The sequence below is a fragment of the Sorex araneus genome, chromosome X (assembly GCF_027595985.1).
Source record: "Sorex araneus isolate mSorAra2 chromosome X, mSorAra2.pri, whole genome shotgun sequence".
In the NCBI taxonomy this organism is placed as follows: Eukaryota; Metazoa; Chordata; class Mammalia; order Eulipotyphla; family Soricidae; genus Sorex; species Sorex araneus.
In genome coordinates, this window is record NC_073313.1 from 179,890,928 (window position 1) to 179,918,572 (window position 27,645).

Sequence of the window (27,645 nt, forward strand, 5' to 3'; positions counted from 1 at the left end):
GAAGGGCCTGACCCCACACTACAACTCAAAACCAAAAAACAAAACCAAGTGACTGTTGTGCTTCCATTTTAAAAGTCGAACAGGGGCTGGGATGATAGTACAGTAGGTAGGACGTCTGCCTTGCGTGCACCTGAGCCGCGTTCAATTCCCAGAGTCCCACATGGTCCCCTGCGCACTGCCAGGAGTGATTCCTGGGCTCAGGGCCAAGACGTCGGGGTGTGCACATCCACCCCCCCCCATTGCCAAACAAAAACAAACCATTTAGAAATAAATGACGGAATAATGAGCCAAGTAACTTAATTTCCTTCTGGTTCTCTCTAAGACTCAGTGTCCAGGTGCTGTGGGCGGCTGCTGCAGGGGGCAGTGAGCAGCGAGGCTGTTAGTTCCAGCTGCCCACCAAAGGTGGGGATGGGGCACAGCAGCACACGGCACACAGTCCCAGCACAAAGGAAGCCCCGGGAGACATACTCACATCAAGGAACCAGTGACCCTACGTAGGAAATGCAGGACATAAATGACCCGTTCATACCCAGGCGCAACCAAAACATTCAAAAGTATTTTCTTACATGTTCTTAAGTAGAAACGGAGGAGAAAGATTGCTTTTCAGGCATTCTTGGAAAGTGACAGAACTATTTCTGAATCCTTCCTGTTCCTGCCCAGGCCAATGCTTCACAGGAAACTAAAACTATTACCGTAAGAGTGCAAATAAAACTGCGGCACCTGCTTGCAAGGTGTTAAATGAAGACTTCCTAGCAAGCAAAAGGGACACGTAGGGCAGGTTATCCTTAAGTGCCCAAACACTCGGACTCCAAGAGGAGGGCAGTGCCAGGGCTCTATCCCAGGCTTCCAGAGAGGGACTTCCAAGGTCAGGCAGCTCTGCCACTACCAGGGTGGTGACCCAGAAGGAGTGAAGTGGGAAAGATGCCCCTGCCGTGGACAGCTCTGGCCACAAACAGCTCAGGCGGGTCAGCACCCAGTTAATCTCAACGGAGCAAATGGGACCCACTGTCCTTTTCAACGGTTGCACAAAACTGACCCTTGGGTCTTGGGTCTCGCTCCTTACCTGCCATATTCTAACAGCGTAGCATGGATCCGAGATCCTTCATCCAGCAACTCCTCTGCTCCCTGCTGGCGCTTGTACTTCCGACGGGGTTTGTAAACGTCCTGAGAGAGTGAGGCAGAGAGGTGACTGAGTGTGAGAAGGTGCTCTGTCTTCTGGGACTGCTGGACACAGCTCTGGGTCAAGGCTTTTCCCACCAAGGTGCACGTACAGCTCTCGGGAGCCAGCACCTCTGACTTGCAGAGACCGAGCAAATATTTCCACCCGACCTGTTGTTTGTCAACTTTATTTAAACTAGGTATTTTTGTTGTTGTTCAGTGATACTTTAATATTTTTAATGTTTTATACAGATTCAAGGGACTGAGGGGTGGATAGTTTAAATGTCACTTTTTGGTTTTTGGACCACACCTGGCTAGGCTCAGCACTCACCTAATAACAACTTAAAAAGTGTTAAGTTTTCCCTGAGAAAAATGTATAAAGTTTTATAAAAATATAAAATACAAAAACCTGCACTGACATGTTAGCATGTAATTTAGTTATAAACACAGAAGCAAATTTTGTTATAAACATAGAACATGAAAAAGATAGGCAGGCAGGCAGACAGACAGACAGACAGACAGACAGACAGACAGACAGACAGACAGACACACACACACACACACACACACACCCCTCCTAAACAAAAGCCATAGCAGGGCTGTAGCATGTGCTCAATAAATGTAGATCTATACCTCACATGACTTAGCCATTCGACCCAAATAAAGATCCATCTATAACATAGAAATTACTAATTATTACTAGCTACAGGTAGTAGCTAATGAAGTATTTTATGCTATACCTTTATGCTAATGAGATATTTTAGCTGTTTGACCAGATCACGTCTTTTCTTTTTTCTTTTTTTTTGCTTTTTGGGTCACACCTGGCAATGCATAGGGGTTACTCCTGCCTCTGCACTCAGAAATTACTCCTGGCGGTGCTAAGGGGAACCTCTGGAATGCTGGGAATCGAACCCAAGTCGGCCGTGTGCAAGGCAAACGCCCTACCCACTATGCTATCGCTCCAGTCCCCCAATTTTTTTTTTTTGGTAGATCACGTCTTTTCTACTACTAGAGTTCAATACATCTCATTTTTACCTGGACATCACAAGCATCAGTATTACACAAGGTATCTCCAGACAGAGACATATTTATTCAATTAGAACTGTTCTTACCGTAAATAATGTTGGTAAACTTTATTATCTACTCTATAACAAAAAGTTTCAAATATATAAAATAACCTCTCTGTAAAACATACTACCTAATCTGAACTACTCTGTGGAAAAGGAAAGATGCCACGGGGCTGTTTCGTATAAATTACTGGCCCAAGTGTTCTCGGGTCTGTCACTAGTGTCTCCATGAACAGAAGCTATAAATAACAACAGATTTAGGGGGAGATGAAAAACACAATGAACCCATATGACGTCAGCTGCTGCATATGATTTGATTTCCACTGAGCACTACTATTAAAGCAGGACTATAAAATTGAACTTAACTGCTATCTTCCCAAGTTACCACTGATAGTGTCAAGAACCCAAGGCAGGAAATTGGATTCTTCTAAAAAAAGAACAAACTCCAAAATAATAACACAGTGAAGACAACAGCTACAAGGACCTTTTATTCTGTCAGACACGACAGTGCTGGCCTTTGTGTAATTATTCCTCACAGTTTAAAGCACCTCAGGTGTGTTTTAACCTTTTTCATTTTCTGAGTAAGTTACCAGGCAGAAGCAAGGCAGATGCTATTATCTCCATTTTACTACAGAAACTGAAAATAAATAATTTGTCCAGGATCATTAGGAATACCCTGTGCTCAAGCATCACTCCCGGCAGGGCTTGGGGACCCTCTGTGGTTCCTGGGATGCAACCTGGGTCTGGAGTGCACAAGGCAAGCACCCAACCTCTCGCAGGCATTTAGTCACTGCGCAGCCATTCCAGCACAGCCTTCTTTCGACTCACTACACAATCTGATGTTGCCATGCGGACCATTGCAATGAAACATAGGTCATTAAATGTCAGCTAGAAAGAACTATTACTAAGTAGGAGAGTAAATAGGAATTGTGAACACTAAAGTTCACAATTTAAGTTTTGTCTCTGCTTTTATGTTACTCAGGTATATGACCGTGAGAAAAGCTGTTTCCCTCAATGGACTTATTTCCTTATCTCTCAACTGAGGGTTGGGTCAACAGATCCTGGAAGACACTCCGACTCTCTCAACCTATATTCTTTTTATTTATTTTTATTCTTTAAAAAAAAATTAATGAATCACCTGAGATAGTTACAGACTTACAAACTTTTGTGATTACATTTCAGTCATACAATGGTCAAGTACCCATCCCTCCACCAGTGCCCATTCTCCACCACCAATGTTCCCAGTATCCCCCCCCACTACCTTCACCTCCACCCCATTCCCCCCAAATCCCCCCCACCTCTGTTGCAGGCACATCATTCCCTCTTACTTTCTCTCTCTTCTGGGGTGTTACGATTTGCAATACAACCTATGTTCTTCTAATTCTTCAAAGAGGGGGCCAGGGAGATAGCTCAATGGACTGAGCTGATGTTTTACATGCAGGAAGCCTGAGCACTGTCATGTATTCGCAGGAGTAACCTGTGAGCAACAAACACCAAACCAAGCCCATGCCCTCACCCCTAATGAAAAAAAAAAGCAAAAAAAAAAAAATCTGATTTGGAAACTGAGCACAGCCAGGCGTGTTCCCCCAAGCAAACACAAAACAAACACTTACTTTTCTTCATTAGTAGTGGTAGAAATAATAATGGCTAAGACTTAATGGTAGACTGGTGCCACGCATGTTCTGCCTGACATACAGAACTGTCTACTTGACCATCACACCTTTGGAACTATCTTTGATTTCTTGAACAGAGGATGCTTTGTTTAAGCAAAGGTTAAATAAATACCTTGCCCGCTGTTACAAACACAGTAAGTGTTGTGAGAGGACTCCTGAGTAATCTGTTCAGATGGCTTAGAATCCTGGTGGACTTGGATCCTGGATCTCAGCAGAACACACAGGACCAATGTTCAAACATTAAAGTGCTCCCCTTCCAGTCATAGATGCCTACCCAGGTCTGGATCTGGATACGAGCCAAGCTTATCTGTCAAAACAACTCCTCTGGCAAATGCCATGGAGCCAGGGAGGACAGCAGAAGGGTGGATCCCCACAGGGAGTCCATAGCAGAGCCCAGAGAGCTAGTCCCACAGGTTACCCCTCTGAGCAAACAGAGCAGGACGAAAGAGTCACAGCCAGCCTGTCACCCTAGGGGGCAGACCACACCCAGTTCAGCAGGAAGTGGCCTCCACTGACTTCGAAAACTTTCTCCAAGAGCCCAGCCCCGAGGTCAAGAAAAATGTCATACGTCATACTTATGACAAGGACAAAGACATGACGAGGGATCGGCGACTGGCAATCTGTAGAGAACAACATGCCTCACAAACACGGCAGGAGTCGGGGAGTGCCATTTTCCCTAGAGACACGCCCAGATCTTGATCCTCTTCTACTCTCATTTATGACCGCAGGGGAGCCAGTCATTTACTCCTGGAGGGTGCTACAAACCCTACCCCAGGCCTTCACCATCTGCACTGAACAGCGTAACAGAAAGGGTGTCAACATGTCATGCAGCTTCTCTTCCCAATCTACCTCTACCCCCAATTTTTTTTCTTAGTGAAGCAAAATAGTTTTGTATTGAAATATCCTACCCCATTTTTTTTCCTTAATGAAGCAAAATAGTTTTTTATTGAAGTATTTTTAGAGAGCTGTGTGTATGTGAGAACGAGAGTGTGTGTGAGAGAAAGAGAGAGAGAGAGAGAAAGAAGAGATAGAGAAAAAGAGAGTAAGAGAGAGAGAAAGGTGTTCAAGAGAGTACACAAGCTTCTTCAGAGGGTGGAGAGAAAGGCCCTCCACTTAAAATTCGGAAGGGCTCTTTGGGATAAAAAAAAGGAAAAAAAGTTAACACAGACTGGCCTGAGGGTATGTGAGGTCACAGGATTGACCTCTGGGGGAAGCTGCTATTCTCATCTCTTGACTCGAATTATGTCAAGACAGAACTTGCGCAAGGCTCAGGAACATGGGCCTGAGGTTGGCCAGCACCGGTCAGTGGGGACTGCACAGCGGAGCCCTCCTCAACCTCGAGCCTCCTGGACCTTCCTCACCACATTGAAAAATATGCCGAGGCCATTTCTCCTCCATGTTCTGTTATCTGCAATATGTGTCCTTGGCATGTTTCTCAACTGAGCGAGCTCACCATTCTCCCTCATGAATCTGAGATTCCTGAAAAACCACTAGGAAAGTAAAAGCTGTTCCCTCATTCTAGCTCTGCGAAAGACTAGAGCATTTCTTCAAGGATGGGTAAAGCTAAGAAGTCAATTTGAAAACTGTTCAAATGTTGACTTGATTTTCATTATCATTTTTCTTTTGGAGCCACACCTGGCTGTGCTCAGGGTTTACTCTTGGCTCTGTATGCAGGGGTCATTTCTGGCAGGACTTGGGGGACCATATGGACTGCTGGGGATCAAACCCTGTCAGTCATTTTCAAGGCAAGCACCGTACTCACTGTACTATCTCCCCAGCCCATACAGATAGATAGATAGATAGATAGATAGATATAGATATAGATATCTATCTCTATATATATTTAAACTATTTTAAAAAGAGGGAGTATCTAAGCAAGACAAAGTAAAGGCATTATGGTGGACACAATGGTGTCAAGTAAATACATAAGAAAGGAAGACTATTTACCAATTTCCATCTATTCTCCATTTGGACAATAAAAAGGGGGGTCATCCGATGGTGACCACAGTGGATATTCTCAAGAAAGGGCTGACTAAGAGAGCTCCAGCCGTTCACACACGTCTGCGCCTCTGGGACTGGGATAAAAACCAGCCAGTCCCAAAATAAGTCAGGGCTATTAACTGCAAACTGGTTCCAGGAACATGTGCAAAGTCAGAGACCAGGTGAGGAGAGAAGACTGGAGAAGCAACAAGTTCTGCTGTGTCCGAGGAGTCCTGTGCACCATCGAAATCTGGCCGCCTCTCCCTAGCTGTGCAACGCTGAGGAGAATTTATGAACCTGTCCAGGCCTCACCTTGCTGATTTATGATTTATAAAGAGGAAATAATGATACATAACTGGCTGAGTGTTGTTACAGGGTAAATGGGATTAAGCTTGTAAAATGGTAAAATGACTAACTGGCTGCTATGAGCAGAGGGCTCTCGGTCAACACACAGGTTATACGCTTCATTGCTGAACCTCCCGAGCGGCAGTCAGGAGGCCTCGGGTCCCAGCAATACTTGGGCAAGAGCTCCAGTGGTTCAGTGCTCAGGCCCGAGGCCGTGGTGCTGCCTGGAGCCTGTGATGCTCAGGGGCCCCCAGGGGTACACACAGTCTATGCCTGAGAGACCCAGGGGTGTTGGGGAGCAAACCCAGGTTGGTTTGCTTCCGCACCATCTGCCCAGCCCCTACATTATTTCCTAAAAGGCTGGATCTAGGAATCTGGATTCTATCAGTCTGACCTATTTTATTTATAATTTATGATTCACTCTTCACATACACACACACAGAATTGGGATTCTTACTAAAATAAATAAACGCTGTGAGATCAGGCTGGAGAGAGCACAGCAGGCAAGGAATTTGCTCTGCACGCCCCCGCTTCTGACTCTGGTTTGATCTCTGGTACCCTCAGCCTGCCAGGAGCGATTCCTGAGTGCAGAGGCTGGAAGAGGAAACTTCCTTCAGAAGCGGAGACTTGTATAGAGTCACAGCCTGTGGTCGCTGAAGAAAGACTATTCCTTTTACTAACCGGAGGGAGAGTGACGAAACCCCCGAACCAGTGGGCAGTTCTGAGACTGACTCACATGAATAAGCGAGAATGCACTGCAACTCTGCAACCTCTCACGTGCTTCCAGAATTCTTCTCTCAAGGCAGCAAGAAAGCATTGAAGAAGAGGTGGGGGGAAAAGGATGGAAATCAGTGGCTAGAACTCAGAAACCCAAGAAGACAGCATCTGCATGTGAGGAAGTGTTTTCAGCAGAAAGGGAAAAAGGAAAACAGAAAAGCCCAAAGGTCAACTCTTGACATCCATACGTATATTCTATTATTCCTACTAAAGATGTATTGGCTGTTAAGGGAGGACTATGTTCATGATTAAAACGAGAAATAAGCTAATATGAACTATTAGCTGAAAGAGAAGTTTCCCCCCATCTTCCTTTATCTCCCCATTGTGTTCTAAGCAGCTGCCAACATCATTTCTGCCTCAAGGCGCATACGTCTGGCTACAGGGTTGGGTTTGTATCCTGGATCCAGCTCCACAGTGAGACCTAGAGCGATTTGCATGACCTATCTGTGTGCCTCAGTTTCCACATCTCTGAAGGCAGCAATACTTTATAAGGTTCTTGTGAAGACCAGGAAGTTACCTGTAAGTGCTTGGAACAGAGTCTAGGCAAAACACATGTTTTCATCATCACTATCTTCTTAAGTTCTAGGCTATCACATCACCAACCAGAAGTTGACAAAAAAAACAACAACAACAAAAAAATGCAACAACCTTCATTACAAATAAAAGAAGACTGGACATATTTAATGGGCAGAGAGAGGCCAGGCCCAGCCTCACTGTAGGATGGTCAACAGCTACACTATTCAGGGTGAGAAGTCAAAAAAACTGTATTTGGGGCATGGCGGCTACTGAGATAGCATACAGGTCAGAGCACTGGCCTTGCACATGGTCCATCCTGGGCTGATTCTTTGAACTGCATACGATCTCCTGAGCACTGCCAGGAGAGACCCTTGAGTGTAGAGGTAGGATTAAGTCCTCAGTGACGCTAGGTGTGCCCTACCTCAAACCTTTTTTTTTTTAAATTTTCTATCCAAGGTTCAGAGTGAGGTTTATATCAGGAAATGAATTAAACATGATACTTCCCCTTGTATGTACTGTTTTTGAATAGGTAGTACACACTATCAAATTAAAAAAATTCGGGGTTCTCAAGGTGATGAGAAGTCCCTCTCCCCGGCTCCTCAGTGCTCGGTGTCAGAGGTAGTACTGTCAGCTGGTTCTTGAATGGTCTCAGCACTCAGGCCCTAAGACACACTGCAGCAGACAGCAGGCTTGTGTTGTACACGGCTGACCTGGTTCAACCACTGGCTCCTGACGTGGCCTTGTGAGGCCTGCAAGGAGCCTGAACACAGAGCCAGAGGAAAGTTAAGGAAGGGGAGAGGGAAGGGAGGGGAGGGGAGGGCAGCGAGTGGAGAGGGAGAGGAAGAGAGAACAGAGAGGGAGGAGAAGGAAGGTGAAAGGAGAGGAGGGGAGGGAAAAGGAGGGGAGGGGAGGGGACAGGAGGAGAGTGGGGAGGGGACAGGAGAGGAAGAGAGCGGGAAGGGGAGGAGAGGAGACGCACAGCTGACAGTGTGGTCTAGAGCACAGGCCAGGCCTGCAGGACTCCCGCACACCCACCCGAGGTGAGCTCAGGGGCGGCCCCAGGGGACGGAGCCCCAAGGGAGGTTCGGAGGCTGTCAAGCTTGGTTCTCCAAACAGGAACTTACCCAGAGGTCAACAACTGTCTTGATGGCTTTTTCTTTCCTCTTTAGGAAGTCATCATCCTGTAAGACAAAACAAATCCTGTCTGCAGACCAGAAACCCAATAAGAACGCTCAGAAATCTGTCCTCTAAATGGACTTCTCAACACTGAGGGTACGTGGAAGAAGTCTCGGTTTTCTGAGCAATCAGAATAAAACCAGCTGGGTAAAAGCTGGGATTTCTTGGTAGCAGAAGAGATCCTGACGGCTGGTTAGAAAAGGGGAGCAAAGAGTGCCATGGTGAAAACCTGGTGTTCTTATTTCAGATCCTTAGGAACTCTGGCCTTGAAAATGTATCCTCACCTCTCTTATGCTTTAGCTTCTTCATTGGTAAAGTGGAGACACCACCACCTTATTTTAGGGGCAGTCTAAGAATTACAAAATCTGAGAATTACTAAGAAAAGCAAAAATGGGGCCAGGGAAGTAATTCAGTGCCAGAGACATGCTTAGTGCCTACCAGGCCCTGAGCTGGATCCTGGCACCGCAGGTCCCATGACCACCACTAGGGACAGCCCTGATGGTCCCCAGCACCGCTGGAGTAACCACTGAACTGTCAGGTCCATATTTCCAGGCCAAGCATTGCCAGGAGTGGCACCCGGGCCCTACAGCACCAGTGGAAGTGGTCCCTTAAAAAAAAAACCAAAATACCTATTTGTGTGTGCACATGAATATACACATATGAATGTGTATATTCATGTATAAATATGTGTGTAAATGTGTATATTCATGTATAAATATGCACATGTGTAAATAAGCATAAGTATGTGTATACTCATGTATAAGTATGTGTATATGTATGTAAATACATATACATATATATACTTATGGTGTTGCAGTTTTTTTCTTTTTAATTGGGGGGACACCACCCAGTCTCTGCACTGAGGAATTACTCCTGTTGGTGCTTGGGGGACCGTACAGTATCCCAGGGATTGAACCCTGACCAGTTGTGTACAAGGCAAGTGTCCAATCCACTGTAATATCCCTCCAGTCCCCAAAGTCTTATTGCAACTACAATAATTACAATTCATTACAATTCTAGATGTCCAAAATTAAGAGGAAAAAAATTAAATTGTAGGACTATACTCCCTGCGCATGGAAAGAGGCAGCTATAAGCTGTAAGGAGCCTGGAGGTCCAGTTTCAGTACTGAGGAGGGAGGGGTCGGAGATGCTAAAAAGTGACCTGGGAGTACAGAAATCTGTGGTTATACTCGACTCCTCTTCTCTCCGACTGGGGAACCTACGAGTGGACTCTTGGTTGGAAAACCAGAGGAAAGTAGAACACTAACCTCAGGAAGACTGTAGGTTTTCTGGAACTGGGATATAGAATATGAGCGGATGTAGTCACCCATCTCTTCTTTTGTTTCTATAGCTCTCTTCACCAGCCACTAGGGAAGAAAGTTAGAAAATACAGGTTAATAGGAGTGACACATCATCGTGTGAAGGTCAACTCAAAATTGGTGCAACTTGTGAGTCCAAATGACCCAAACTGAGCCTACTGAGTGATGAGAAGCTATAAACACATACTCACGACAACCAGCTAGGAGGCTTGAGATGGGAGGGGCCGGTGGACCTTGAGCTGAGCCACTGGCTAAAGCTTTAAAGCCTCCCTCCATATTCTCAGGCCTCAGTTCCCTCTCTCGGCAAAACGGAAGCAAGATTATCAATTCCTTTCCCCTCGCCCATGAAACCACAAGTACTAGAATGCTTTCCACATCTCTGAAGGCACACAAATATAGCCTTTCCCCCATAAACACCTGACTCTCCCAGCAAATCTTTTTTGTTTTATTTGGGGTGGGGCGAGCAACCTATTGGTTCTGGGGACTACTTCCAGGTGTGTGTTCAGGGGGTGTTCCCAGTGGTACCCAGGGAACCAGGCTGTGCTGGGGCTTGACCCTCCCCGACATAAAAGTATGTACTTGGTCCTTTGACCTACCTGTCTTCTACAGCAAAAAATAATGTAATTCTTTAAAAAAAATTTTTGGAGGTAGAATAATATAATATAGGTCCCAGATATTATTTGATTCCTGTATCTACTATACTAGGATCACCACCAAAAGTCTAGCTTTGATCTCTACCACACAATTGATCCTTTAACCAAATGCTTTATATGCTTACTTCCCACCCTCTTCTGCTCTGGAAATCAACATTTATTCTCATAATCTAAGAGTCTTTTTTTTTTTTAAGTTGCCGTTCTCTTTTGCCACTGTGCCTCCAGACAGGATCCAAAGACGAATTTTTTAATTTTGTATCTGGGTTTTATGGAGACTTACTTTGCCCTCCTGGGTTAGCCTCTTACGGCATGACATCAGCTTAAAAGGGCACAGGAAGGAAAGCAAAAGTTTGTTCTCACTTGATTTTTTAATTTTCCCTTTGGGTAAAATAATACAGAATTTGTTTCTCTCTGTTTGACTTATTTCACTGAGAATAATGCTCACCATAGCCAACCATGCTGCCACAAAAGGAAGATTTTACTGGTAGTCATGTTTCACGTGGTTAACAATGGGCCACCTACAATGGTAAGTCATTCCAACCAGGCTACACCACTCAGCCTAGGTATAGTTATTGCCTAGTAGGCAATAATAGCTAGACCCATGTGTAATTACATTCTGTGATGTCCATATGAACTGGAGCGATAGCACAGCAGGTAGGGTGTTTGCCTTGCATGCGGCCAACCCGGGTTCGATTCGTCCATCCCTCTCAGAGAGCCCAGCAAGCTACCGAGAGTATCTCACCCACACGACTGAGTCTGGCAAGCTCCCCATGGCGTATTCGATATGCCAAAAACAGTAACAAGTTTCACAATGAAGACGCTACTGGTGCCCGCTCGAGCAAATTGATGAACAACAGGACAACAGTGCTACAGATGTCCATACAAAGATGAAACTATCTAAGGGTGTATATCGCAGAACACATCCCTGTCACTGAGCAATAGATAGTTACGTATACATACATTGCATATGTGATGTGATGTGATGTGATGTGTGTGTATATACACACACACACACATATATATAGAAAGAGAAATACATATACTTCACAGCTTTATTCATTGATCTATTAAGTTGAACAATAGACTGTTTGCAGATCTTTTATGTTGAAAATAACTGCAATGAACACTGGGGTGCAAATTCCATTTGGATAAAAGCTTTTATAGCCTTCCAATAAATAGGCTGAAGTGGAATTGCTAGATCATAAAGTATTTGTAGACTTAATTTAAAAATAATACTCATACTATTTCCTATAGTAGCTGTAGTAGCTACACAAATTTAATTGTAAGCTGTGACTTGATCTCCTACACTGCTTTCATCACATACTGAAGGAGAGAGAACTCCAGAGAACCCCTAATGTAAGACCTCATACACAGCAAAAATCTCTGAATTCAGATTCAAGAACTGAATATACCAGTAAACAGTCTGAGGCTTCAAGTTAGCATTATGACACAGTTTCTCTCATAGTGAGGACAATCTTACAAAATAATTTGTACTGACCTTGTTTTACAGAAGCTGCAACTCACAAATACATTATTTGCTCAGAGAGCCACAGCTAGCAAGCCAAGAATAATCTGTGTCACAACGTTTTTCTGTACCAGCAGGGCTCTGGCCAAATAGGTTTTACAAGCTGTTTCTCAGCTCGATCGGGCTGATAATACGTAGAAGTAGCTGATCTTCACTCACGACTACTTAAAACTCTGATGAATCCAAAGATGGATGGAGAGAAATGCACCCTGTGGAAGTTTCAAACTCTCTGAAGCTAAGAAAGCAAAGTACAAAAAGAACCTTCATTTCTCCTCCCTGACTTTTCATTCATTCCCTGTATGCCGAGAAACACGATGGAAGGGGACGCCACTGGTTAGGGCTGCGACTGTCTCTCCAGAGGACGCTCCCCCAGTACAAATGCAGGTTGGAGACAGTCACTTGGCTTCCCTGAGAGCACTGCCTCACTTGGCAGGACACAGCTACAGAGAAAAGCGAACGCATGGCACATAGCAGGGTGTCCACACAGTGACACAAAGAAACGCTTTCTCCTGGAGGGCAGTACGCTTGAGTAAAGATGTACTTAGGACGTAGCTGTCGAGAATAAAGGTGGCTGCAAATACAAGCTGCAGAATGTTCTTCTGTTATTAGTATCTTTCGCTTGTTTCCCTAATGCCTCGCCACACCACTTCCAAACAATGATCGCAGGCACTCATTCAAATCCAGAACTAATAAAAAAAACAATTAAGAAAATCCAGAAACCGGGGCAGAGAGTCAGACACCAATCCCAATGGTACCCAGTCCTCCCTGCACTTCACCCCCCCACCACTTCCCAGGTAACTACGGAGGCTGGTGTCCCCTCAATTCAATTTAGTGACAGGCTCCTTGGGATCAGCAGATCCAGCTCCCGGTCTTGTGCACGGTTCGCCTTTTCACCTATGCCCACATTAATTGCGTTCACACTGAGTGATGCCTGGGCGGATCCCGAAGGGCGTGATTCACAAAGTGACTCCTGTTCAGTCCCTGGATTCTCTGAGAGCACTGTTGGAGTGTTACCAGCATGAAGGGCGGGAGAGGGAACTTTTAGGATAGCCAAATTTTGCCACAGGTCCCTAACATTCAAGAAAAACATCTACCTTCCCCGAGGCACGTGCGGCATGAGAGAAAAAGCTGTGATCCCTCGGTCTACCAGGGAAGAGAAGTGAGATTTGTTTATCTCTTGGCCAGCACTCGGACACTAGTGCTGCGCTCTGCCAGAGGGCGCGGATGGAGCAGCAAGCAAGGGGAGTTCACAGGTTCCTAACTGTGCCTATAATTTTTCTTTCACTGATTTCCAGAGAAACAGGAAAAGGCTGTGGGCAGGCTGTGATGTTCTCAATTTGAAGAACTTCCCTTTGTGTTAAGATGGGTGGCTGGACACCCTTTCTTTCAGGAACAGACAGAGAAAGCACAATAGCAGTTCCCTTTTTTCCCCTCTTCTCTAGGGGTCATACTGAGAATGCCTGGGAGCTGTCAGGCACCAGTCTGGGGGTGTCGGGTAGGGGCTCTTTGGTACCGGGATCAAACTCAGGGTCATGTGCTTTCCCACTTAGGAGCAATATTCCCTGCCCAGTAGTTTCCTTCTAAAACATCAGTCCCTGGGGTGGGGAAAACAAAAGGGAGCAACTGTAGGTCGACTTCCATTTTTGCTTTTAATTTTTACAGGTCCAAGAAACTAAGAAATCTCGGCTGGAGAGTGAGTACAGCAGGTAGGGCGCATGCTTTGATCCTGTGCATCCCATAGGGTTCCCGAGCACCGCCCAGTGTGACCCAAAAAGAAAAAAAAAAAAGAAAGAAAGAAAAACTAAGAAATCTGATAAAACACTAGTCCACACGCTCACAAACGAACAGGACACCCTACTGCATCCCACTCATAACAGGAAATGTCACAGACAGTCAAAATGTCTCAATTAACAGAGTTTCTCTTCCCTTTTATCGCCTTTGTACAAGCGAGCTAGATGTTTACCCTGAAGTTCTAGTGTGAGGTTAAGTGATGTCTAATTAACAAACCCAGGCTTGAGGGGGGGCATGGTAACATCACGGTGTGACAGCACACAGTTTTCTAGAATAATCGGTACAGTCTCCCACTTCTGTGACATAAAAAAAGATCAGATGTCATCCACCCTCCCACCATGCACCACATCAGAGATATAGTCTAACAACCACACAGATCATTTATAAATTCCATTTATAAATTTATAAATTCTATGGGACACAATTCAAAGGCCTTGCCCAGGCGTAGATTACCAGTTTCAGTGACAAGAGGAAAACAGACACAAAGATATATAGAGAATTTAATAAAATGTGCCAATGCTTCAACTAAATAACAGACCAACTTAATTTTCATTTGATCTGGTATATACTTTTACTTATCATCATCATTATTATTATTGGTTTGGGGCCACACCTATCGGTGCTCAAGTTGCCCTGGTGGTGCTCTGGGGGCCACGTGGTGTGAGGGATCAGACCCAGGCTTCCAGCACACAGAGCAATGCACTCCGGTCACGGATCTGGCTCTCCAAGCTGGTAGCATTACTTGAGAAGTTATTTGTGCAACATCACACAGTTGAAAGACTCCCAGGAAGACTCTAGAGCGTCTGCTTTAACTTCCGCACTAGATACTCGTAACCCAGAAGGGCGGCTCAACCTTCTTCTTGGTGGCTGCATAAATGGTGGAAAAAGTGCAAAGCTCACAGGTGGTGAATTTAGAGTGGGATTTCTGCTTCCCCCCTTGCTAGCTCTTCACTCTGTGACAAATCAATACCTCCTGAATCTCACTTTCCTTGGACTGAGATTAGAACAGACGCTTTGAAGAAACCTATTGGAAAATTAGATAAAAAGTGCTGTAGAGGGCTGGAGCAATAGCACAGCATGTAGGGCACTTGCCTTGCATGTGGCCGACCCAGGTTCGATTATTCCCAGCATCCCATATGGTCCTCTGAGCACTGCCAGGGGTGATCCCTGAGTGCAGAGCCAGGAGTAACCCCTGTGCCTCACCAGGTGTGACCCAAAAAGCCAAAAAAAAAAAAAGTGCTATAGAGCAGGCAACAAACATGAGTACCTGTGCTCCTCTACTTTCCAAGAGGGGGCAAGGGAGGCTCCTGGGGAAGAGTCTCAGAGCACAGAAAGCCATAAAGCAAGAGTCTCTTCATCACAGAACTCCTGAGGAGCGGGAACTGGGGGTGGGGTAGGGGCTGGGGTGGCACTACAGCTCTCCCAGTAGATATCTAGTCATCAGATTAAGACCCGGATGTTGAACACTGTCTGGGAGATGCTGGAAGAAAGCTTTGTCAATTTTATAGTCTGACAGAAGAGGCCGATGATAAGCTGCATGACTGGAAAACAGAGGGTTATAATCTGAAGTAAGGAAGATTCCAGTGAAGGAAGGGGACACGGTCATCTGAGTAGAAACCATCAGAAACCCGTTTCCAGCTTAGGGAGGGTCAGAGGCAGCGTTCTCAAGGTTTGGTGAAACAGTGATTTAAAAGATGGATGTGGAATAAGCAGATGTAATTTTTTTTAAAAAAGGGGAAAGCTCCAGACTGTGGAATGGCCCCAAGACAAGAAGTAAGTATGAGGGGAGCTCAACTGACTGACATAAAATGAGGTTGGCTAGACCAGGAGGTCAGGGAGGGTATAGAGTTCTATTCTACTAAAAGAGCAATGGGAATCGACTAATGGGAACATTTCAAAAGGCAGAATGGGTGATGGCATGAAAGAAACGAGATACAGACAGGTAACTCTTTGGGATTGTGGGTTTTGGTTTGGGGGCCATTCCTGGCTGTGCTCAGGACTTTACGACTGACTCTGCATTCAGGGAAGCCACACGGCGGGACCTGAGGGTTGAGGGACCAAACTGGGTGCTGAGGATGGAACCTGGCCACCCGCTGTACTACCAACTCCATTTCTTGCCCGTACCAGTAACTTTTTGAGGACAGCATCCAGAAATGGAATCTTGTTCTGCTGCCCCCTCCTCAACCCCCCCAGTGCACACCATACCCTTCAGAGGCAGGACCTGGGCCGGGAACCACGAGTTCTCAGACCTTGACGGGAGACATCACATGGAGGCGCTCACCTGGATAACAGGAAATATGTGTATGAAGTCCATGCCCTGGATCTGGTGGGGCTCCAGCTGGTGCGGGCACTTCATCCTTGGCAGGACTGAGACAATTTTTTCTGATAAGGCTCTGTTCAGGAGGGGGAAAAAAGAAACCAAGAGTGAGAAAATGCTAAGTGGTTCCTAAAGTTCCCCTAAGCTCGGTGCTTCTTCGGACTACCCCAGGCCCAGCTCCCTGACCAAGTTTCTCCTGGCTGCCTTGCGAAATGACAAAAATAAGCAGGATCTAGAGTGCAGGCAAGGCCACAAAAGTAACTTCATTTCCTTTATTTTGATGGTCTTCATGTTGCTTTTTATTGATATTTTGAGGATGTTCTGGGTTGTAGTTATTATATTTAACATCTTCACAGTGTAAAATGAAAGGGATCTGTGGAGGGTGTGCTGTTTGGAATGTTTCATGCATAAACCATGCCATCATTATTGCAAATCATGGTGCCTAACATAAAACTGAAGAAAAGGATTTATTCCCTCCCTTTAAAAGATACTTCTGAGGGCTAGAGGGACAGCGATAAGGCTCCTGCCTTGCACATGGCTGACGTGGGACCTGGTGCAGTTCCCCTGATCCCTACCAGGAGTGAGTCCTGAGTGCAGAGCCCAGAGGAAGCCCTGAGAATCACCAAAATAGCAAACAAAAAAAATTTCAATTGTTAATAACATTCTATTATTTGGGAAATAGAGTTGAACACCTCCCTGAATGTATATACACTGACTCCAGTCACCAACAAAGTTCTAGTGCCACCCACCACAGTGAAGACTTTTCGGCCCACTCCTCTCCACTACCCACCCTTGCAGGCTGTTAACAATGAGAATTTTCGCCACAGCTAAGAGTTAAGATTCAGTGTTTGTTTTCTTCTTTCTGCCAACTCATTTGCTCTAGTTATGTATGCAAGTAAAACCATCAGGTAATTTGTCTTTCACTTATTTCACTTAGCATAGTCACCTCGAGTTCCATTTATTTTGTCCCAGATGGCACAATTTTGCCTTTTGAAATGGCAGAGCAAGATTCCGTTGAATACAGATACCCCAGTTTCTTCTGTTGCTGAGCTTTTATGTTGATTCCATGTTTTGGCTATTGTGAATAAAGCTGCTAATAACAGTGGGGTATAAATATCCTTCCGAATTACTGTTTCATAGCCTTCAGATAAATGCCTGAGAGTGGTTATCACAGGAACAGATAGAATTTCTTTGCATTTTGAAAAGTAACCTCCAGACATAGAGATGGCACCAATTTACATTCAAATAACAAGGTGGCAAGGTTGTTTTTTTTTCTCTACTCCCTCACAACAAACACTGTTTCCAATCTTTCTTAGGCAGACCTTCCCAGAGATCTGAGGAGATACTACATTGTGGTTGACTTGCACTTTCCTAATAATCAGTGATGCCGAGGCTTTCTCCTGACATTGCACTCAAGGATCACTTTTGGTGATGCTCATGGAGCAATATGCAGTGACAGGGATGGAACCAGGGTCAGCTGTGCGCAAAGCAAGCACTTTAGCCCTGTGCTAGCTCTGGACCCATTTCTTCTATCTAAATTGGACCAGATTCAAGAGGAGATGAAAGAGCTTATGCAATGGGCCTGATAAGCCCAAAGTGATGGTGTATACATCAGCAACTATGAGAAACAGCCCTCTGGAGCCATACTGAGAAATAATGGCTCGTTCAGTTTACAAGAACATTTTGACTCCAGAACCACATTGTTGGCAGGTCCCACTAGATGTTTTAAACCGAGCAAAGTTGGGGTCTAGCACAAGTGTTCCCAGTTCAAAGACATCCTGCCCATTTTATTGTTTAATACTCTTTCCTAAGAACTTGATGCTCTTAAGACCAATATCTAATTCAGGCATGGGTGGAAACTATTACTGTCTTATCTGTTTTCCTACATAGGTTTCATCCCTGCAGTCTTAGCAGGAACTAAGTAACCTAAAGGCAAACGGTCTAAACTGATCCCCAAGAAATGGTCTCCAATGAAGACTACAAATTTCTGTGACATGCAGAAGAAGCTTTACAAAGTGGGTACAAGGTTAAAAACGCTTTAGTGAATAATCACATCCCAAGCTCCAATGATCAGATGTCAGATACCAAGCCCGACAGGTTAAGGCAATAACACATAGAGAGGGAAGACTAATACCCAGTGCACACATGTGTCTACAAGGAAGGAGCACTCGCATCTCAGGAGCTAAGTACATGCAAATTTTCTCCTTCACAGAGGAAAGGGTGGGTGATTGATGCATAAGGTCTATGAGGTAGAAGGAAAATGTTTAGGTGTCTCTCTAAACTCCTGCGGTCCTTTCTTTCCCTTTCTAAGCAGCCGTCAGTATCTGTGTCTTATCGTTTCTTTTTGGTTTGGGGGCCATACCCAGTGGTGCTCAAGAGTTATACCTAGCTTTTCACTCAGGGATCACTCCTGCGTCTGTGATACTAGGGATCGAACCCAGGTCATTCGCATTCAAGGCATATGCCTTACCGGCTGAACTATCACTCTGGCCCCAAATTTTACTTTGATTTATTTTGATCTAGAAGGTACACAGGCAATGCTTTGAGATTACAGCTGACTGGGCACTCAGTACTCATTTCTGATGGTGCTTGTGCACCATATGGAATGCCAGAGATTGAACCCGGATCTGCCACATGCAAGGCCAGTGCCTTATCCCTCTACTTCACTGTACCATCTCTCCAGCCTAGAACACATGTCTTTTCTGACACGAGAGGCATGCCTGCTGCACTGAGGGAACCAGAGGTTGCCAAACGCTTCCTGGGGCTCAAATGAGACAGTTTGACAGGGCAGTGTTGGCCAATGCACCTTGCAACGTCACCTCTTACAGTTTCATTTTTTTTTTCTTTTTGGGTCACACCTGGCGATGCACAGGGGTTACTCCTGGCTCTGCACTCAGGAATTACCCCTGGCCGTGCTCAGGGGACCATGTGGGATGCTGGGATTTGAACCCGGGTCGGCCGCGTGCAAGGCAAACGCCCTACCCGCTGTGCTATCTCTCCAGCCCCTTACAGTTTCATTTTTAATTCTGTTTTGGTTTTGTTTCCTTTGGGGGCCACACCCAGTTGTGCAACAGAATCACACCTGGTTCTTTGTTCGGGGATCACAGCTTGCAGATGTGCTTGAGAGACACAACTGCAGTTCTGGGGATAAAGCCGGAGTCGGACACAAGCAAGGCAAGTGCCTTACCCACTGTATTATCTCTCAGGCCCCTTATTTCCTTATTTTCAATTTTGAATGCTGTCAAGACTCTCATACTGTATTGAATTCCTGGGTCGCAAGTGAAGGGAAGAGAGGGAAGTCTATTCTTCTGCTCTCCACTCTCCAATTTTTAGCAAATGAAAATCATTTTTCACTCCTGGTTTTGTGTTCTTGCTCAGTGCTGTCATAACTATAGATGCAGGAAGGGCCACCAGGCATCAGGTACATTTTGGTTCAGCAGCGGGGAAGCTCCCTCTAGCGGCTACAAGTCCGCAGGGGGTTACTGATTTGTCTAAACTATTCACTAGCTTAAAGAACAAGTTTCTCGTACGGCTCCTTTCCATTTTATAGAAGTCCCTTTAGTATCTCTTGCTAACTTAAGTGATAATAAACTCCCTTAACCTTTGTTTGCATGTAAAGCTCTTTACCACTTCTTCAAATCTAAGTGAAAAACCAGTCAGGTAGAATATTCTTGATTGAAACCCCTTTCTCTTTGCATTGTAAATAGAGCATGGTGCTCCCTTCTAGTCTAAATTGTGTCTGACCCAAAAGATGCAGTTTTATAAAGCTTTCCTTGGATATGTTTTTTTTTTCTCTAGCTGCTTTTAGAATTCTCTATTCTTAAAACACTGCAGCACTATAGCACTGTTGTTCCACTGTTCATAGATTTGCTCGAGCAGGCACCAGTAACATCTCCATTGTGAGACTTGTTACTGTTTCTGGCATATCGAATACGCCATGGGTAGCTTGCCGGGCTCTCAGAGAGGGGCGGAGGAATCAAACCTGGATCAGCCATTTGCAAGGCAAATGCCCTACCCGCTGTGCTATCACTCCAGTCCTTAAAACACTTAAAAAACTAGAACACTACACTTATGGCAATTTTATCTTGCCTGTTCAGGCTGGTTTTATTTTTGACTCTTTAAGAGCCTGATAGGTTCTAGGAAGTATCGTGTATCATGTAACACTAAGGAAAAATTAATACAAGAAGTTAAAAAGGAAAGTCAAATATACTTGAGTCTACCCCCCCCCCTTTTTGGCAGCAGGCAGAGGGGGCAAGACCCTATAGTGCTCAGGGCTTACTCCTGGCAGTGCTCAGAACCTGGGTCAGACACATGCAAGGCAAACGCCCTATCAATACCATAAATAAACATAAAATACACCAATAAGGAGTAATTGAAACATAGCACTGTAGCACTGTCATCCCGTTGTTCATCGATTTGCTCAAGCAGGCACCAGTAACGTCTCCATTGTAAGACTTGACTGGTTGTTACTGCTCTTGGCATATCGAATATGCCACGGATAGCTTGCCAGGCTCCGCTGTGCGGGCAGGCAGGATACTTTCAGTAGCTTGCCAGGCTCTCTGAGAGGGACAGAGGAATCGAACCTGGGTCAGCCGCATGCAAGGCAAACACCTTACCCAGTGTGCTATCGCTCCAATGAATTAAATCATAGGAGAATGGTAAAACCTGCAGCCACCCCTTCACAACCCAAACAACAAACTGGCAAAAAATCTTTATACTTCAACAACTGTCTAACTGCTAATGGTTTGAACCCACCAATCAAAGTGAAAGATTGATTGGACAGATTAAAAAAGACAATCCAACTTTTTGCTGCCTACAGGAACTACATCTATCTCTAAAGATAAAATACAGGTTCAAATTAAACAGAAGACAAACCTACAGGCAAACTGTAAGCTAAAAAGACAAGTACAGCTCTACATATAAGAAATAAAATCGACTTCCATTTAAAAAAAAAGAGAACTGGATATTCTAATAACAGTAATTACTAAGAGCTGAACACAGTGAGAAAAAAAAAACACTTATTACCATAAACACCAAATGATGGAACATAAAAATTAAGTAAGGCAGGGCTGGAGCAATAGTACAGCAGGTAGGGCGTTTGCCTTGCACGTGGCCGACCCGGGTTCAATTCCCAGCATCCCATATGGTCCCCTGAGCACCACTAGGAGTAATTCCTGAGTGCAGGAGCCAGGAATAATCCTTGTGCATCGCCGGGTGTGACCCAAAAATAAAAAAAAATTAAGTAAGGCAATTTATGGAAGACAGTGATAGAAACAGTAATAGTAGAGGACTTGCACTCAACTGACAACAATGGCTAGATGGACCAGAGAGAGAATAAATAAGGAAATGATAGCTAACAGCTATGTACTAGACCAGATGAACTTCACAGACATTTATACAACATTCCATCCCCAAACTGCAGACTTTACATTTTTCTCAAGTGAACATAGAACATTTTTAAAGACAAACTATCCCTGAGACAGAAAACGACTGAAGACCGAAACCATACCAAGGATCTCCTCTAATAACAATGCGATAAACTAGTAATCTGTCAAAAAAAGAAAACTGAAAAGATTCCAAACATGTGGAGACTGAATAATATGTTTCCGAATAAACAGTGAATTAGTGACGAAATTAAAGCAGAAAAAAATTAAAATATTCGTGGGAGACAAACAAAAATAAAGATATGGTATATTAGAAGTTACTGGATGCAGTGAAAGTAGTACTAAAAAGGAAGTTAACAGCATTATAGGTTTATGTCAAGGAGCAAGAAAAATCTCTGAAAATTTATCTCACACCTAAAAAACTTGAAAGTAGAAGGAAAGAGTAACAAACCACAGTGGAAATAACATGAAGTGAAAAGATCAACATGGTTAAGAGCTGATTCTTTTTTTTTTTAAAGGCAGGAGAATTGCTATTTATTCAGTCATTGATTAAGCTGACTGAACTGGGCACGAACTTCACCTTACTGCTTTTTAAAAAATTTGTTTTAATTGGATATCCGTGATATAGACATTACAAAGCTGTTCATAATTGGGTTTCAATCATACAATGATCCAGCACCCATCCGTCCACCAGTGCACATTTCCCACCACCAATGTCCCCTGCTTCCCCACCACTATCCCCCAACCTCCTAGCCCCTACCCCTAGCCTCCGTCTATTGGAGGCACTTCCCTTCTTGCTCTCTCTCTCTCCTTTTCCTTTTATGCATTATGGCTTGCAATACAGGTGCTAAGAGGTCCTGGTGTTTGTTCAGGGCATTCGGTATTTTTCTCAGGATTCTAAGGCTGGAGTAGCTTTTCCATTGGGTGGCCACTTCGGGATGTGGATGTGACTGCTGAGGCTTCCAGAACTACAGGGAGGTTGGGGGAGGTAGCCCACCCAACCCTGAGAAAGCCTGGAGATTTCAGTCACAAAACCTGCATACCAGAATTTTCAGAAGACTGTATTTTGGTGAGGTCCATCCTGAACAGTGGAGTTGGGCTGGGGATATGGCGGTGATTTGGATTGTGGAAACAAGCAGCTGCTGGAGGCTCTGTTTGGGCGGGCCCCAGGCCAACCTTCCTCCCCTTTGATTCACCCCTGTCTGTTCAGCCATGCGTGGATCCGGGACTAACTGTGGCTTTTTATCCCTTTCGAGATTTATCCATAGGTCTCTGAAGCAAGGCCAGTAGTAGAGCTTACAAGGTGGCACTGGAGTTGGTTTGTGGGGGTGACGCCAAAGCTCCCCGGAGTATTGGGAAGTAGAGGGAGGTGGCCCATCCCAACTCCGAGAAAGCCTGGACATTTCAGTCACAAAACCTGCATAGCAGAATAAAGAGCTGGTTCTTTTCAAAGGTGAATATTGCTAAACTTATAGTCACAATGGGAAAAAAAGAGAGAGAAAACTTAAAAAAATAGAACATAATGAATGTAACTTCCATACAACCCAATGGTTCATTCCTGGGAATCTACTGCAAGCACACAAAAACACGAATCCAGGGAGATGTATGATTACTTACATTCATCACAGGATTGTGTAATAGCTAAAGTCAGGAAACGACCCAAATGCCCAACAGGTGAGCGGACAAAGAAATTGTGCGAAACTGGAGACCAGAGTGATAGTACAACACAGGGTTGTTGCCTTGCATGTGGCTGACCCGAATTTGATCTCTAGGATCCCATGTAGTCCCCTGAGCTCACCAGGAGTGATCCCTGAGAACAGAAGCAGGAGAAAGCTCTGAGCAGGAAGGGAAGGAAGGGGAGAGGAGGGAAATGAGCTTGTGGTAAATATACAATGGAATACTACTCAGCTTTAAGAATAAAGATAAAATTGTGCAGTTTGCTACAACTGGAACTGGGAAGTGTGTCAGGCTAAGTAAAGTTATAAAGCAAATGATAAAATCCACATGATCTTTCTCATATGCGGAGTGTAAAGAAACAAAGGCAGGGACTGGACAACCCCATCACAAACTATAATGCAAATATTAAGACATTATCAACAGAAGTGGGAACTGAAGAGGCTAAAGGGGTGGGCAGTGGAGGAACTGTGGGGCAGTGATGGAGGGTGTGGTGTGGTCATTCTGCTACTGTAAAACAACTTCAATAGTACTGCAAATGGATATCTCAACAAAAATAATTTAACAAAAAAGAGTATGAAATAAAGTAAAGTTACAACAGATATCAGAGACATTCAAAGAATCTTAAGAAACTACAATGAGTGGGAGCAGTGCCGCCAGCAGGTCAACCTGTACCCGAGGGGAGAGCACATCTGCAGCCTGATGGTGCCTTCAGGCTTCCTGACATCCCAAAATCGCCTTTGTGCCTTTGGCCAAACCCCAACAACTAGGGACCAAGTTTCCCGAGAAATTAAATGGCAAAAAGTTAGATATGTGTGAGTTCATGCCCACAAACCACCTCTGGCGCAGTTATATAAGCTCATTTACTGGTCTTGCTTCAGAGACCCATAGATAAATCTCGAAAGAGATCAAAAGCTGTTATTAATCTCGAACCCACACAAGGCTGAACAGACCTGAGTAAACTGGAAAGGGGGGCACTGCCATGTGCCCAGCCAGACTCCATTGTCTCAGGACAGGCTTTGCCGAGATAGAATCTGCTGAAAATTCAAGTATATGGGTTCTGTCACTGAAATATCCAGGCTTTCTCATGGTCAGGATGGGCTATCTCCCCAACCTCCCTGTACTTCCAGAAGCCTTGGCAGTCACATCCACACCCCAAAGCTGCCACCCTGTTAAAAAAGCTACTCCAGCCTTCCCTTCCCCATGAAAATACTGAACGCCCTGAACAAACACCATGACGTCTTAGTACCTGTATGCAAGCCATAATGCACAGAAGAAAGAGAAAGAAGGAAAGTACCTGGGGGTGGGCTGGGGGAGTGCTGGGAGGGAAACTGGGGACACTGATGGTGGAAAAGGCACACTGGTGGAGGGATGGGTGTTGGATCATTGTATGGTTGCAACCCAATCATGAACAGCTTTGTAATGATCTAGCTCATGGATATTCAACACAAATATTTTTTAAAAATTATTTATTTTGAGAACATTCTTATAATGACTAAGACTCTATGTCTTTTGTTTTTAAGGAAAAAAAAAACTACAGTAAGTAACTACATGCCAAATTCATTCAGTAATTGAGAGAAATGCATGTTTTTTGGAATTATGCGATCCAATGCTTAAGCATCAAGCTGGAAATAGCCCCTGCACTGCTGGGTGCAGAAACAAAGAAGGGAAGGGAGGAGGGAAGGGAAAAGGCTAAAGGAAGAAAGGAAGGAACAAAAGTCACAAAACTATGGAAAGATATCCATGTTCATGAATACTGAATATTAATATTGTTAAAATAGGGGCTGGAGTGATAGCACAGCGGGTAGGGCGTTTGCCTTGCATGCGGCCGACCCGGGTTCAAATCCCAGCATCCCATATGGTCCCTGAGCACCGCCAGGGGTGTTTCCTGAGTGCATGAGCCAGGAGTGACCCCTGTGCATTGCTGGGTGTGACCCAAAAAGAAAAAAATATATATTGTTAAAATAGCCATCTCGTGTAAAATAATATATGGATTCAACTCATCCCTATTAAAAATCAGTGATATTTTAAAGAAAAATAATAGAATACTAAAATTTATATGGAAACACAAAAGTCTGCATATAAATAAATCTTGAGAAAAAAAATAGAAATGTCATGCTACCCATTTTTAACCTAAACTACAAAGCAACAGTAGCTAAAAAGAGTAAAATACTAAAATATAGATACATGGATCAATGGGATAGAATTAAGAACCCAGAAATAAATATATACATATGTTCACAGTTAATGTATAGCAAATGAGTCACGACCATATAATATAAAAATAAAATTAACTTCAACAAATTAACAGTTAATGTGAAAGGATGAAACTGAATCATTCTTTATACATGAAAACAAACTCAAAATGGATTAAAGACTTGGATATAAGGCCTGATACCATAACATACACAGAAAAATACACAGGCAATGCATTCCGTAACAAATGCCTTTGGACATTTGACCCAATAAGGGAAACAGATGCAAACATAAACAACTGGGGCAATACCAAATTATCAAATTAAATATTTTTGCAAGCAGAAAAGAAAAGCATCAGTAGAATATATATGTACACTGAGAAAATATTAGAAACATGCAAGCAACACCTCAAACAAATCCTGAACATCACTTATTATTAGGGAAACGAAAATCAAAACCACAATGAACTATTCTCTCACATCTGTGAGAATGGCTTACTTCAAACAGACAGTAATGAACTGTGAGAAGCAAAAGGAACTCTTTGTACATTCTGGGTGGGAATGTAAATTGGTGCAACCACTCTGAAAAAGAGCATGGAGACGCTGCACAAGAACCTAAAGATAGACTCGATGAGTCAGCAATCCCGTTTCTGAGTAGCTGTCAGAAGAACACAAAATCATTAAGTGGAAGAACTATGCGCATTCCTATTACTGTATTATATTCCTATTAACAGTATTTAAACGAAGGCATGAAAACAAGCTAAGCGCCCACGGACATATGACTAGATAAAAATGTAGTAGAAGCCTTGAAAAATACTTATTATTAAAAAGATCTACTTTTCCATTTGCAGCAAAGTGGAAGGAATTCAAGATATTGTGCTGGTGAGATAAATCAGAAGTACAAAGACAAATATCAAATGATATGACCTATATGTGTAGACGAAATAAAGAAATAAAGTAAATGAATAAATAAAACAAGACAGAACTCTGACAACAGAACTAAGGTTACCATTTTAAAAGGAAGCAACCGGGGTACAATGGGTGGTGGAATCCTGTTTACTTACTAAAAAGTTAAAATTAAAAGAAGAATCTGAGACCCTGACACCATAACCCTCTACCTTCAGACAAGGCTGCCCCTGGCTATTCCACTGTTCCTTAGAAACAGCCTCCTTTCTCTGCAGCAAAGTTGCCAAGAGTGATCTCAGGGTCTATAACCCTTTGAAACTGACAGCCCAGGGCTGAAGTGATAGTATGTCATGCACATGGTTGACCTGGGTTCAATTCCCAGCAGCCCTTGCGGTCCCCAAGCCTGCCAGGAGTGACTTCTCAGTACAGAGCCAGGCAGAGTAAGCCCTGCTGAGCACCACCAGGTGTGACCCAATAACAATACCAAAACCAAACCAAAACCCCAGTCCATAGTCCAGACATTACTGCCAGAGGCTGGAGAGTTTCAGCAGTACATACAAGCACATCACTATATCACTATCATCCTGTTGCTCATCGATTTGCTCAAGCAGGCACCAGTAACATCTCCATTGTGAGACTTCTTGTTACTGTTTTTGGCATATCGAATACACCACGGGTAGCTTGCCAGGCTCTGCCATGCAGGCGAGATACCCTCAGTAGCTTGCCAGGCTCTCCGACAGGGGCGGAGAAATTGAAACCGGCCGGCCAAGTGCAAGGCGAACACCCTACCCACCGCAGAAGCATATGAAGGCACTGATATCTCGGGTGTAAGGGAATAAGGGAAGCAAGGGCTAGAGAAGGCGAAGAGTCAGTGATCTCACACACACCCACCAGTCCCCAATCAGCTTCTCTCGGGAACCCAAAGATCCTGTCCTTCTCTGCAAATCAAAGGAATTGATTATTGTAGAGGTCACCGGACAGGTTTCCTGGCCTTAGGTTTGAACATGTCCACTAGACATAACGGAGGATAAGTTTGATTTCTTCAGTTTTCAAAAGTATATTATTTCTTCACTGAAAACAGTTCAAAAAGAGTTCATTAAGCAGGGTCTGTTTGCCCTTCCACCACTTTCTTTGGGACTTCTGGCAAGTCACTTGATCACCCGTGACCCAATACTCCCATCATAAAACAG

The 27,645-nt window shown here is 44.2% G+C and overlaps 1 protein-coding gene and 1 non-coding gene across 4 annotated transcripts in view; both read right to left on the bottom strand.

The window, feature by feature from the left end:
* CCDC93 (coiled-coil domain containing 93) overlaps positions 1-27,645 on the bottom strand; it is a 108,403-nt gene that overhangs the window by 64,519 nt on the left and 16,239 nt on the right. For all 3 annotated transcript variants that reach the window (XM_055120943.1, XM_055120942.1, XM_055120944.1), the window contains 4 exons: positions 16,261-16,372; positions 9,960-10,058; positions 8,641-8,697; positions 1,064-1,164 (listed from right to left, as the gene is read on the bottom strand). In XM_055120943.1, coding sequence (XP_054976918.1) covers positions 1,064-1,164; positions 8,641-8,697; positions 9,960-10,058; positions 16,261-16,372 — 369 coding nt within the window. The remainder of the gene's footprint in view (positions 1-1,063; positions 1,165-8,640; positions 8,698-9,959; positions 10,059-16,260; positions 16,373-27,645) is intronic.
* On the bottom strand, positions 10,875-10,995 carry LOC129400185 (small nucleolar RNA SNORA26). The gene has a single exon (XR_008627507.1). It is a non-coding gene; the product is annotated as a small nucleolar RNA SNORA26 (small nucleolar RNA).